At 37.7% G+C, this 14,857-nt stretch overlaps 1 protein-coding gene across 2 annotated transcripts in view; it reads right to left on the reverse strand.

The window, feature by feature from the left end:
- LOC111866510 (AP-3 complex subunit delta-1) overlaps positions 1-14,857 on the reverse strand; it is a 61,117-nt gene that overhangs the window by 40,901 nt on the left and 5,359 nt on the right. The window contains exons 3-9 of one of the 2 annotated variants that reach the window (XM_023855520.2): positions 13,775-13,903; positions 12,296-12,436; positions 9,462-9,591; positions 9,039-9,178; positions 4,790-4,863; positions 1,927-1,976; positions 758-807 (exon numbers count right to left, since the gene is read on the reverse strand). In XM_023855520.2, the coding sequence (XP_023711288.1) occupies positions 758-807; positions 1,927-1,976; positions 4,790-4,863; positions 9,039-9,178; positions 9,462-9,591; positions 12,296-12,436; positions 13,775-13,903 (714 nt within the window). Of the gene's footprint in view, positions 1-757; positions 808-1,926; positions 1,977-4,789; positions 4,864-9,038; positions 9,179-9,461; positions 9,609-12,295; positions 12,437-13,774; positions 13,904-14,857 lie in introns of those variants that run through there. The other variant, XM_033752279.1, reaches the window with a different exon arrangement.

The raw sequence follows: 14,857 nt of genomic DNA on the forward strand, positions 1-14,857 counted from the left end.
CTTGTAAATTGGTACATAACAGATTCTTTCCACTGATCAGGCAATTCTTTCTTATAAGGTAACGCTATCCCTGTTAACAGGCCGTGAAGGCCCATAGGGCTGTGAGACGTTGAAGCTCCCACATTTTCTCTAGACAATCGGCTCAAAGATGGCGACAAGTTTGTCAGCTTCACGTGCCAGCTGTCTTATACTGTTCAGATTATCATAATTTATTTTACTTGGATCCTGTAACCACTGCAGTTTGGCTTGTTTTCTATAATCTAATATTTCTGAGGATCCTTTGCCAACCATGGTATTCATTTTCTTAAAAAAGGCAGAGGAACAAGGTGTGTTTTAATGTTTCCTTTATTAAGTGCTACATATAAGCAGCTTGGGATGTGGACTTGAAATAACACTTCACACACGTAGTTGTCAAAAAAGAAGTCCTGGCTGGCTATAAATCCCTCATCGTGACAAAAGTTCAGAAAAATGTGCTCATTTTACAAAAGATTTTTCCATATATATAATATTAAGAAATTGATGGTGTTTTTGTTTCTTCTCATTATAAATATAATATTGTTATAAGAGATGCTTGTTCTATTATGGTTCCACAGTATTCTGTTGTAAGTAGTGTAATTTCACCCCCATGGATTAAATTTACACAACACCTTTTAAAAAGACTAACTGCAGATCCTACCTAATGAAATGTGTGTACAGGCAAATGTATTCAAAAAAGCCCAAATACTTTATTCAAATGAAAATACCTCAAGTAACTCACCTGTATTGATGCACTATGGTTTGGCATTCCTGAAGAAATTGAGATCAGAACTGTAACCAGACCAATCAGTTATCACATTACATTGTGCTAACATGTACCAACTAGAAAGTATAGTCAAAGAACAGAAAATGTCAATATTTTGTTGGAGAACTGACTATCAAGCAACTGAAATAAGCATGAATACTAAATAAGATGCAGCTGTGCTGCTAATTTCCTTGTTTTGCATGTTGAAACCATGAAATAGGCAATTACAAATACTTCCTTCCCAACGACTTTTAAAATAAATGTATGGAAGTGCCAAAAAGATAGCAATGACATTCTAGACTTCTCATGGCTGCAAACCAGAGGACTCACCCTAAATACAGTGCAGCAAAGTCTCTATTACTTGTAGTAGAATAACAAGCAGCCACAAAATTAAACACACTGAAGTATGTGGGAGAGGCAGTAAATAGGTCACAAGTGGATATAAAACAGGTGATGACTGACCCTGGAAAAAGCACTGATTTCTCAATATATCCTCCACAAACACTGATACCATTTGCGACTTTTGAATGTCCTTGAGAATATCTCAACCCAGCTGTGAAATGCTTTACGCGAAAAACACTTCCCACCATCATCAGGAAACATTTTTTATGAATATCCTTTGCATCGAGTCCTTTTGCCCACAAAGAATGCTGCTTTTCGGTAATACACTCCTCAAACATGGCCACCAATTTGACTACTGAAACCAACCTCTGAACATGCGCATGTGTCTGTTACCTAGACTGTCATGAAGCTGGACTGTGCTGCTGCTGCTTAGTTGATACACACAGAAACATGTTCATGACAGCTGTTTTACATCCATATGTGGCCTATTTACTGACTCTCCCTTGTACATGTACAATAGGGCCTTATTCCAGTATCACACATAAGTAATCAATATTTAAAAACATAAATGTCAGATCACTGTGAACTATACATTTATACCCATTCTAAAGTCATTATGATTAAAAGTACTGGATCAAATTTATGGCCAATTAGCATTTAAACTGTGGATATTACATAATGGCGCTACAGCAACTATCCAAAGGCTTGTACTCTCAAAGAAGACAAACAAGGAAAGATGATTGTAAAGGATGAGTTGCAAGTGATAATAAAGGAAAGAATATATAATCATTCTAAGGAATTACCTGCAATGACTGTATTGATGCACTCATACAGGAGGGACATGGCTGATGTGCTACAAAACAGATGATTCATATTAGTACAGAACTGCAGAACATAAATTCATTAACAGGAATTACCATAAAAATTATTTAAAAAAGATTAAAAAAACACTAATCTTGAATCTGTAATTTATATATGCAAATAATTAAACATCTATGTAACTAACAAAGTAATATGTGTGAGTTTTGTATATTCAAGATCAAATGGGGGCGGGGGGGATCCTGAATGATTTGAAGGCGAACTTTTAATTTTTGAACTTCATTAATTTTCTGATAACTGCTTCTGCTTTGAATGTTGAGGTCACGTCATAAGGGACACATATCATATTTGCCAAAATGGAAGACTTCCTCTCTTCCAAATGTTACAAAACCACTGATCACACTTGCAGATTTTAATTTTTATCTGTTAAGTTTCCAGCATCTTCATGGCACAGTCTGCCCCATGGATTACTAGCTTGCACTCCATGCTATGTGAGCAGCAACCAAGCGAGACACACAGAAATTAATTTCAAGGACAGGAAATTGCAAGATTCTGTTAACAGAACTGTTACTAAATACAGAATGGAAGATCATGTCAAGGAAAGACATGCTAGTGTGAAAGGGATGGCAAGATGAAGCTTAAAACCATAACACGCAAATTACTTAGACCCCTCTGCTAAAACCAGGGCCTCCCGTGAACAAGTGATCAGAACAGATTGTGAGTGCCTGAGGAATCTGTCAAGCACTCCAAGCTGCTACTCCAGAAGTCTTACTGATGCCACTGTCACAGCACCCTCAACACTGGCAACACAGCTACATAACACTTCACAAATGAGGCTTGTCATACACTTATCATCACTGATGAACATTGAAAATGGCCTATGGTTCAGAGTATACAACAGACAACAGCCAACCTAGATATAGATTCTTCAGACTTGGAACAAGTTACGATTTCTACAACAGATGGAATCCAGACCTGCCTCTCTAGTGCCTCTTCCAATGGGCACTGCTTCTAACCCGGATCTGGTTGAGGTGATTCCTGTCTTTGACATATCAGTTCCTGACTGGCACCCTGAGTTTCCAAGGACAGACAGCTCAATCAGGTCATCCAGAACTCCACCCAATACACAGAGTCACATAAGAAATTCAAGTTCCAATCGTTACCTGAATTACTGAGGAGGCATCAGCCAAATTCAACCAAACAAGATCATCTACAGAGTCCGATTGTCGGGTAATACTTTCAAGATAGCTGAAGGACTATGAAACCTCATAAAAGAGAAGGATTAAAAAGAGGTATTAAAGAGTATTCAATATCAAGATAATGTGCAGACATATTCAAATTACTTGTACTTAATGTTGTAACTCAGTATTTGTTGTTATTTCTGAGTAAATGTACTGATCAAGCTATAAAAAAGCAAATATATAAAAGGTAAGGTCATCTGTATTTCTGGAATCCACCGAGTTCACATTCTATGAGAGAAATGTATACCTGTTTGTTAAGAAGGTGCAGTGTTTCAGGAGATCAACTGATTTTCATGAAGTTCTACTCTAAGTATGAGAATCAGTGCAGCCCTAGCTTAGACAGTGTGTTTTACTGAGTGTTTAAGGGTTCAGCACAATCTTTATTTATGTACAATAAATTTACTCTTTATGTCTGGGTCTGAAGTAATAGCTTATCAACCACCATCCATAACTTCACAATCCCAGCTCTCACTCTCTCAGGAATCATCATCCAACTTCTAGAGTGGTAATAATATCCATGATAAAAGCGATGTGGATATAATAATGCACTGAAACCAAGTCCAGACCAACTGATCCAAAACTGAAAAATTTTCTACAAATATCATGTAATTAAAATACTGACTGTTCACCTACATCAGGCACTGATCACCATGATTCATAGACTAATCCCAAGTCTTCATTAAAGTGCTAAACTTTGGTTTGTAAAGAAACTGACATACATAGAAAAAGTTAATATGCTTTCCCTTGCTCTGGGGATCTACCAAGTTTTTGAAGACCAAAATGGCTCCACAGAAAAACATCTGGGAAACACTGCACTTAAACAAACAAGAAAATATAATTTCTCCATGTGGTCTTCTGAAAAAGGCACATGTAAATGTGGAACACACACCAGTCCTGTAAAGCAGCCATATTTATGTCAAACCTGCATCCTAGACTTCATCCCACAAATAATAATGTTTCCAATGCATGAGCAGAAGAGACTGCAAATGAACAGAAAGTGAAATGACATGAAAACCAGAAAAGCAGTCAGAGGCCCTAGTATGGACCGTGCACAGTAAATACTTCATGGAGAACAGTCCTTCTTGCAGAGCTGTGCTCACTACTGGGAAAAACATTTTTCCAAGATAACCTAAACACGTAAACTGCAACGTAATAAAATGACAATGTAACTATTACATCAGAAAATGTTTAATAAGAAACTCTGGTAAAGATTTCTGTATGACAAAAAATTAAGCAAGTAGATTAAAGAGCATGTGCCATACTGGTTTGATATTTATTATTATTAAGTTTATTTGTCATTATCATATATGCATCCTGAAGATCCTATCCTACACACATTTTGTTAAAATAACACCATAGGTGTCATCAAAGCAGCCATATGTACAGTTTCTCAGAGACTGAATACCCAACGTACAGGCAAGAAAAATATAATCAACCCTTCCACAGGACATCTGTATATAATGAGTCAGGCCTGGAAACAACTGAGCAATGCAGTGCAACTAGGCATAATCAACAATAAGCCATGTTTCTCAATATCCTCTGATATAGCATAACAGGATAGATTAATAGCTTAGCAAAAGGTCTACAGCAATGATGGCGATTTTACCTGTGAATGAGGTTGGTGAGTGGTTCTATTAGCTTTTTACCAAGCCGAGGTTCCAAAGGGGTCAGGGCACCAAACTGAAAATAACAACAGAAAAATCAATCTGGAAAACTGCATCAGAAGCAACTTAAGGAGAATGCAGAAGTTGGAAAGAAGTACCAAGAGAAGAACTTACATTGGTTTGGGAAGAGGAAGAGGAAGAATGATGATATGCAAGCATGTACCGACTGGTGTTTGAAATTTCAGAGGACAAATCCCCATATTTCAAATAAAATGAAAGACTACCTTACATGGCTTATAATTCTGACCTTTGGAAAATAATTACCAAATCTCACGAAATAAACGAATTTATAAGTAAATTTATTTCAATTTTGTTCCAAGGATGCTAACAGGAGACAGGAAATGAGAAATAAACTGGGTATAGAGTACAGATACAGAATCTGGTTTTATGCTATGAAACAACTGCATTCTTTCAGCAAGCTGTATTCCAGCTTCTCCTATTGCACTATGCATCCCAAATACAACAACCTTTATTGCACAGACTGTGGTTCATACTATATACTGATATATAATTACATATACTTTATCTACAGCATTTAGAGACAGAGTATTTTTAACCTGGGGCAAATATAAAATTACCTTGATATAAGGTCTATCAGTGGTTGTGTAAGTTTGCGTCCAATTTTTGGCTCTAAATGAGTCATGACACCAAACTGGAACAGAATTATGAATTATAAAATAAAAATATTCAATACCATTCAAACCTTTTTAAACCTACTTTACATCTGTCAGTATCAACAATTCCAGTAATCAAAAATAGTGTTCTGTCATTCCATAATAATGTAACTCAGAAATAATGAGAAGCACATTGCTCTATATGCAGCACCTGACTGAATAGTTTTTAAGCAAATAAGAGCTAATGTTATATATTAGCCTGGTACAGTTATGGCTCCCTCTCATTAACAGTCTGCTTTCTTCATACAGCACACATTCCTGTTACCTTCCTCATACTAATACATGTTCTAAGTAAGATCTAAAAGTTTGTGATGATGGTAAATTGTTACAATTAATATGTTGCTGGACATTATCCATCATCTTGTCTGTTCTTAAAAAAACGTCTAGTTTCTATTAAAAACACAACTTTCGGGAACTGGAATCTGTCCCCGTCTTCAGGTAAAACCTACTCAGTTGGGTCCAATAGACAGAGCTAGCCCCTATCTCCCTATTTGTTTCATATGTTGGTACCACAAGGAGTATTGCTTCTCTCCCGGTAAGATTTCATTCTAGATATTTCTCTGGTGCTAAGCCTCAATATATGATAGCTTCAATTTCTTAGCTCTCACAGATGGATTATGTTGTGCTTGTTTTATGAACCCCTTCTGAAACTGGCATAGTTGTCCGGAGATAGGGGCTAGCTCTGTCTATTGGACCCAACTGAGTAGGTTTTACCTGAAGACGGGGACAGATTCCAGTTCCCGAAACGTTGTGTTTTTAATAGAAACTAGACGGTTTTTTAAGAACAGACAAGATGATGGATAATGTCCAGCAACATATTAATTGTAACGTGTTCTAAGGTTTCACAATATTTCTAAAATTTTGTCAATTACATATGTGCTCTTTAATCGTTTGAAAGTAAAATATGGTGGTACACTCTGTTAGTTCATTCATAGTCATCGCTCTTCATAGCAAAGATGTCTCTGTACTTTGTGAGGAGCTCTTCCAACTCTTGGGATTCAGTGTTACTCAGGCATAGCCTGGCTGCTGCAAATTCAGAGCAGTGTCTTAGGCCTGTGGTTGTTGTTCACGCGAGGCAACCAGCATGACTGGCTCATAGTGTGCCAGAAGGGATCCTTTAGTGAGCTTCTGTTCGCGACAGGTAGCATTCAATACCTTCACAGATACCTCCCAGCAGTCTCTGACCAAGGTCCTGGCTATGTAGAATCCTTCAGGTGGATGAGCCTCTGAACTCGGTACCACCAGGTCATTTTCCACATCAAGGGGGGCTCTCCAATTGAGCCATCACCACCCCCCTACATTGTGCAGATATCACCTGATCAGTGGCCACTACCTGGCTAAAAGGCTGAGGCACCAACCCAGGGCTCCATAGCAATGCCTCTTCCTCTGCAAGACCCAGCATATGGCGCCCTAAGTCCACAGATGTATTGTATGCATGCAGGATATCCAGCCCCAAGATGAACTCCTTTGTGATATTGGTGACAAATACCCAAATTTTCAGTGGGCACCACCACAGGGTGCCAGGATAACTTCCTTCAAGGTGGGGTGGGCTTCCCCAGATACCATAATGGAGCATGTAGCATTGGTTCAGCTGTCTTTCAGGATATTTGGCAGCAATGTTGAGCCTGGCAACACGCTCTGGTGTTAATGGTCATGAGGAATGGTTAGCCCATGACCTAGTAGGGCTCTGTTTCATGCTTCTGTAACACCCTGACTCAAGAAGCTCTTGTTCTCACTATCACCTAGTCTAACAAAAAAAAGCATGCCCACAGACCCCCCCCAAAAAAAATAGTATTTTTGAATGGATCCATAGATTATTCTTATATTATCAAGGAACCAATGACACATACCTCATCCACCAATAAAAAAGTGAAAATGCTGCCATCGTTGGTATCATACAGTTAACAGTAACAATTTATTCAAATGACATGCATACCTGTTATTGCAACACCTCAAATGAAGATAAAAGAGGAAAAGGAAGAAGGGTTGTAGAGTAATGGATATGGGCATTTACTTTGATTATTATCATGAAGTATATTACTTGGATGTATTTACTTTATTTCCTTGTGTCATTTCCTAAACTCAATAATTCTGAACCAAGGCTAATAAAGTCTCCTTAAGAGGGTACGGGAAACAGTAAATTTAATACTCTGTCAAATACAGTTTGAAAAGGCACAAAAACGTCTTGACAACTTCTTGTGAAAAATTTTCTGCGCATGGAAAAGAAGTTCATTTAAAATTAAAAAGTCTCTGCATTTTAAAAGGTGATATCAGAAAGTTTGTCAACACAGTCAGTCTTGGTTCCCTACCCCACAGGATCCATGACCATACTTTTCTGTCCCAAGATTGACCTATGGTCCTGGGTTAAGTAAATTGCTGCTGGCCTCATCAGCACAATCATTCTTGGTCCTGGATCCCATAGGACTAATGACCATATTTTCCTGCCTCTTTGGATAGACCCAACAGAATACAGCATCTTCTGCAGTACCTCTACTGTTGTGGACATACCTGCTACCACAGGAATGTGTTTACCAAGCCACTGCCTAGTAATGGACATCTCCATGGCATTGTTCTGACTCCACTGTCCCAGCTTTCAGGTGTCATGTTACAGTACCGATCTCTTATTAACTCACCACTGTATACAGACTGAACAAAAAATGTTTTGCAAACTTTGGGATATGGTTACACACACTGAAACAAGTCCATATAGTCCATATAAACATGTCTGAAAAGGTCACGTTTCAGAGCTATGGCCCTTTGGAATTTTAGAATGTCTGAGGTTAGCATATCTTAAGTTATTCTGAGTGTATCAGAATAGTAAGTGTTCAATATGCTGTCTGCCCTTCTCCACACAGAGCTTGGCACAGTGACTCATGGACTACACATGCTTAAAAATCCCTGCCTTCCCTCTTAATTGTTTTATGAGCATTCCCTATGTACTGCTGCAACTTTGCCACATCATGGACTGAAATGGCATAAACTACACATTTCAAAGACCCCCACAAAGAAAGTCCATTATACTGTGGTCCAGTGGGCCAAGTAACAGGCCCACCTTGACCTGTGCACTTTTCACCAGAGACTTGATTAATGTGTTGCCTGACACAAACAAGGAAATGAGCCAGAGCCCTACTGTGCAAGACCCAAAAGTGATTTTGTACACCAGACAGGCTGTTGTCCTCAACTGTTCTAAATTTCAAAAGGGCCATTAAAACCTAAATGCATTTCAGACATATGTACATACAGCCCTCTTTCATTACTTCAGTATGTGGAACCATATACCAGAATTTGGCAAAATGGTTTTTGTTCATCCTGTGTATTCCTTCCTTATATAATAAAATACATTCACACCTTCATAAAACAAATTTTAAATAAAATACATATTAATTATACCATTAAAATTCACTCAAACCTATTCATTTCCTGGGAAATTTTTGCTACAGATTTCTTTCTTCTGGCTTTCAAAATTCATGACCAATCATAGATTCAAAATCCCAAGAGAACAAATCTAAGCACTCACCAGTTTAATTATCTTGATGAGCATCCAATTGTTAGTAGAAGTGGTCATTAGTTTGAAGAAGACTGGAGCCAGGCTTAGATAGTTCTTGGGATTTTTGCGTGCCAGCTCACACACCACATTCACAGCTGCTGATTGTACACCTGTTGCAAGTAAACATCCATAAATACCATAAATATATAACCTACAATTATACTGAAACATGTAACTTCCACAAATTTATGACATACATCACAGTTCCAAGATTTTGCTAATTATAAACCCTCAGTTAATTCTATATTAAGAGGAACCCTGTAAAACCCTCCAATGTGACAATGAAAATGAAGACATTACATCCTAAATACATAAAATTTCAAGTTTTCAATTTATTGTTCCCCCAATTAAGTTTACAAAATTCCTATAACTTTCTTTTTTCACTTAACTCACCAGAATCTGGATCTTCAAGCTTCTCCTTAAGGCGTGGAAATGCTGGCCTAAGAGCTTCGGGAAATCGTAAAAACACCTTGTACATCATGAGGACAGCTTTTTTTCTGAGATAGGGCTTAGTTGATGTCAGCTGCAACACACCAACTCCTATTTACTGTTACAATGTATGCCTTCACGCCACTTTTCAATTTGACAAAAAATATTAAGTGTGCCATAATCTATGCCTGTTCAACACTCGGTAGCAGAGACATGATGGTTACAGTGAAACATGATAAAATGAAAGAATCTTATAGCAGTTACTGCATATCTGATGTATCATGGATATTTTGTATTAATACGTTGAGTCCCCTTTGTGGCAAGCATCAGTAGTACTCCAAGTACTACTTTAGTAGGTCTTAATCTCTTGCCATAGACCTATCTTTTTTGAGTAACAGCAGTCTTCAATACAGTGAGTACCACTGACACAAATCTCAACAACACTTGGCATGCACGATTGTAGGGTCGGCAGGAGTAGGGTTGGTGCACCATCACAAATAAGTGACTGCACCCAGGCATTCTCTTGTCAGAAGATGACAAGTCCATGAATGTGTGTGTGTAAATGTTTTTTGAGGCATCTCAGCACTGATGGCTATATGCATCTGCATAACATTCAATGCTAATCACCCTTTATAAAATCCAGTATAAATGTACCTGAAACAGACCTGATTCAGACTGTAAAGTGGTCGAACACTTGCTAAAAAGCTTAACAGGCACAGGGATAAATATTCTATTAACAAACCTCAATAAAACAGACTGTATAAAGGCCAGTAAACATCTTAAAACAACATGTAATGGTTCAAGCTTGGAAGTAATATAAACACACAAAAATCAAACACATCAATCCTGCAACAATGTTGGATATATTACTACAATAAATCTCCAAGTATTTTCTGCAATGAGCCTTGAAGATGAAACGTATGACGATCTTCATATTGCAAGCATTCTAAATGTGCATGTGAAATGGTAAGGGACAGAACACAAAGGTGCCAGGTCAGTTCCTTACAAATGACCATGTGTCAGGCAAGTGTGTCCATCAGAAGGTGTGCAACCAGGGCTTTCTCCTTCATTATATGGCTGAAGTAAAACCACCATACCGTGATTTATGGCCTCAATGCCTGCAATTTGTTGTTCAGTGTAGCAGTGCATTTGTCTTGCCAAGAAAATAAAACTACATGATAAATACAAGGATGAACATCACCACCAAGAGCTCATTCTGATGCCTGAATTTCATGAAGACATCCTCTTTAGCAGCTGCATCAACAGCCTCACTGCCAAGCAGGCATATATGGCCTGGTACCCACTAAAACACATCAGACTTCCTTGCCATACAGACAACTGAGAGCTTGCACAGAACTTCCACAGCAACCAGATGATCGAGTACATCCATGAAGACTCTGGAGGACAGTCAAGAGAGTCTACAGATGTGACAATGTCCAGGATGCCGACAAATATACAGAAGAGCTCGATAAACAGCATACAGTCTGGCTCTAAATACGCTGTTAAAACTGTGGAGCTCATTTAACAACTGAACTTTGGCTGCACCATAGCTCAAGCAGTTAGTCGCTGGCTTCCCACCATGGCGGCCCGGGTTTGATCCCTGGTCTGGTCAAGTGGGATATGTAGTGGACAAAGTAGCGTTGGGGCTGGTTTTCTCCGAGTACTTCGGTTTCTCCTACCCATCTTAATTCCACCAAATTCTCAATCATCATAATCACCCGGGGCAAGCTACAATAGGCCAATCAGTGGCCGCCATGCCGAGTGGACCCAGTTGGACTCCACCCCCCACTAAGCGAATTAAAAAGAAATAACACCTGACCTTTACAAATACACAACCGGTCAAACCATGCAATGACCCATCAGTATAAACTGCTGTATAGTCCAGGTAGGCAGACAAGACTCCGGCAAAAAGCTGGTGATATGACAGGGGCAGATGTCATTGACTCTCATGTGTCTGACAGGTAGAAGGCTGCAGGGTGGTCATACGACATTCCAGGATGGAAAAGGCAAAAGTCTAACAGGAATGACATGCACGTGTATATTCACGAATGGCTGAAACAATGATCAGATTCTAACATAAGATGCAAACTCCTTTTAAATCAGAAGATCGCCTAATATCACAATGAAAGAAATCTCCTGAAATATCTTCAGGTTTAATAATTGAAATACAGCTTGCCCTGTGATTACTGATACTGAAGTCAGTAAATGTATTTCCTTTCATTTCTGTTCTCATTCTACAGGAACACTGGCAGCAACCATGATAGTTCCTTAATGAAGCTCTTTTCTTTTCATTATGTGCCCTAATAAATTAACATAATATTACTGACATTTCTTACCTCTGTTTCTTCACATTGTGAACAATGGTCAATTCAATTACTGAGGTGACATTTGTTTCTTGCATTATCAAGTCAACAGGTTACAAAACACTGGGTGGAGGGGTACAGAACAATGTTACACGGTGCAAAATTTGAGTGTAAATCACTAGACTTACTGAAGACAAATTTTTCACAAACTACCATGCTACAAAAATGCACTGTGCCACTGTTGTACAAATGAGAATTTGGTAATACTACAGTCACCATGAGAAAACTGAATACCATATTATGTTGCTTTTGGAGGCCCATGTTTTATGTGAGGGTAACATCAATCACACTTTCATCAATATATTCTAAAAATGCAAAATGTTCATTTATGCAATGTTCACTTTAGTGATACTTCTGAGCTATTTTATGTAACATACAATCAACCTGATATTACATTACAATGGTGATGAAAACGAAAGAGAGAAATGTACTCACCAGAGTCATTATATCATTGGCAAGGTCCCTAGCAAGATCAGGACTGATGAAACATGATAACCCAGACAAAGCAAGCCCAGCATCATACTGGTTCTGACTGTTCAGGTCCTTGCGGATCATGTTTGTTGTGAGCATCAACAACTGAAATATGTCATACATTCAATACTCCTGATGCCAGTGAATGTAACTTTCTGCTACAAACAGATAATTTTTCATACTATCCCCTCCGGGTAACTCTGATAAAGAACAGTAATTCTGATGGAATGAACTCATATACCATACCCATACCTGACAATACTTTGCAAATGATTCATATTAAATCAAAGAAGCCTAGAAAGACCCTTAACATTAAATGCAACTTATACAGATTGTAGAGATCAAAACTGGATCGATGTTTCTTCACGAAACAATATATTACAAATGTTATATGAGCCTGGACCCTTCACCATAATGAAGAAAAATAATATGGGCATATCATGCAAGATAATGCAGTGGCACACATTGTGAACAATTCAATGGGTGTACTAGATGAAGCCTTTAACAAAGGTGAAGATTGTGACCTCTGCGATCACAAATTTATATCCCAATGGATTTTATTTGTAGGGCACACTGAAACAAAAAATGTATGTGAACCATCTGAACATTTGAAAAGAACTTCAAGAAAATATAAGGCATGAAATTTTAATTATTCCTGTAATGTAGGTTTAACTGTAGGTCTAGAATGTCACAATGTAAAGCATGATTACATGCAAGGGGTCATTACTTCAGGACTCTTCTACAAATTAAGGCAAGTTAAAAAACAGTGGAAAAATGAACCATGGATTATCATCTACTGCAGCGGGTCTATGTGAGAAGCATGCTGTTTCAATTGTGGGACCCAATCTAATGAAAAACTGTACATTTTGTGCTTATGTCCTCATACACATGTAATGTACAGCACTTCATGTTAACTACTCAAATTCACAATATATAATATTTTCAACATATTATTATAAGTAATGTAAGTTGCATGTAATTTATTTAATAATAATACTGGCATTTTTGTATGTCAATACTGCATAAAAATATGACAACACGATGCCCTAATATAAAATTACTGCTTGTATGTGTGTGCAAGCATATTTAACTGGCTGCAAACATTCACTGTATAAGTAGATAAAAACCATGATGACATGTGGAATATTTTGTAATAATTTTCTCATGAAAAGGTATATTTATATACACGAATCATGGAAACTAAAATAGATAAACCCAGCGAACCCTCACATACAGAAAATACTAAAAAAAGCATTACATAATAAAGTTCATAATTAAAAGAACAAAGATAAAAAAACAACAAAAAAAAAACAAAAACCATAAATTCCAATCTGAACAAAGTAGCCAACAAATGTTTACGATTAGAGGAAAAAACCGAAATACCACAAAAGAAAAGGAAGGAAAAATAAAGACGTATTAACATTTTAACGTAAATAAACTTACTTCAGTATCAGAATGGAAACTCTGCGATGATGAAAGGTACCCTATTCTCTTATAGGTAAATTTGGATGAGCTCATCACTTCAATTATATTGAAACCTGCCCAACTGATGTCATAACCCAACATCTGCAGCTGTAATCACAAAAAAAAACAGATATGAAAACATCCTGCCCTTATGCGACAAAAAATGCTCACACAATGACTGAAAATAGTTTTACTCAGAAACCTGATATATGTAAAATACAACTGGCTTTTCTGTTCAAAATACAAAAATTAAATAAAACAGTCATGATACACTTCTCTCTAGGTAATACTGTCACTTGTATTAGTGACTAAAATGTGGGTTTGGATCGGTGAATCAGTTCACTGAATCTTCACTAGTCATAACTGCAATTAATTATTACACTATTGCGGGTTTACACAATTTACAGTCATTATACGCTAATCCTCTCTGTCTATTTCCACTAGTCTTCAATATCTGTTTCCTGGCATTGGATTTAAAACACAGGAACCATAAAAGTCTCACTAAATTACACACTTCCAATATCTATGCACTACAGCACATGTAATGTTACACACTAAGTCTTCTGATTCTTCTTCCGGCCACACTGATGTTCTCTTAGAACTTCACAACTGAAGTCAAGGCAATTCCCATTCCCATATTCGTTCATATCCTCCCGGCATGGACCTTGCACAGAAAACACAGCCCCTCTATCGTTGCATGGCGCAGACCGCACAGAAAACGCATGTCACATGTCAGACTGAATTCATTGGGTGTGGTGTGGCTAACATAAAAAACACAGCCTCGTCTATTATTGCGTGTTGGATCATGTTTACAGAGCTGTTGCCTGGCAATGCAATGATCAAATCTGTTACAATACCATCATCCACTTCTAAGCTTACTAAGTAAAGTAAAAGTAAAAAGTAAAGTTATCCCTGTACTAGGCTGTGAAGGCCCATAGGGTTGTGAGACGTTGAGTTCGTGAAGCTCATAAAACATTAGAAGAAGGCTTATGAAGACCTGTTACAAATATTACAAAACAGAATCCATCCACTTCAGAGGTCCTCACAAACTACTTTTTCTAC

This window comes from Cryptotermes secundus, unplaced genomic scaffold (assembly GCF_002891405.2).
Source record: "Cryptotermes secundus unplaced genomic scaffold, Csec_1.0 scaffold401, whole genome shotgun sequence".
Classification (NCBI taxonomy): Eukaryota; Metazoa; Arthropoda; class Insecta; order Blattodea; family Kalotermitidae; genus Cryptotermes; species Cryptotermes secundus.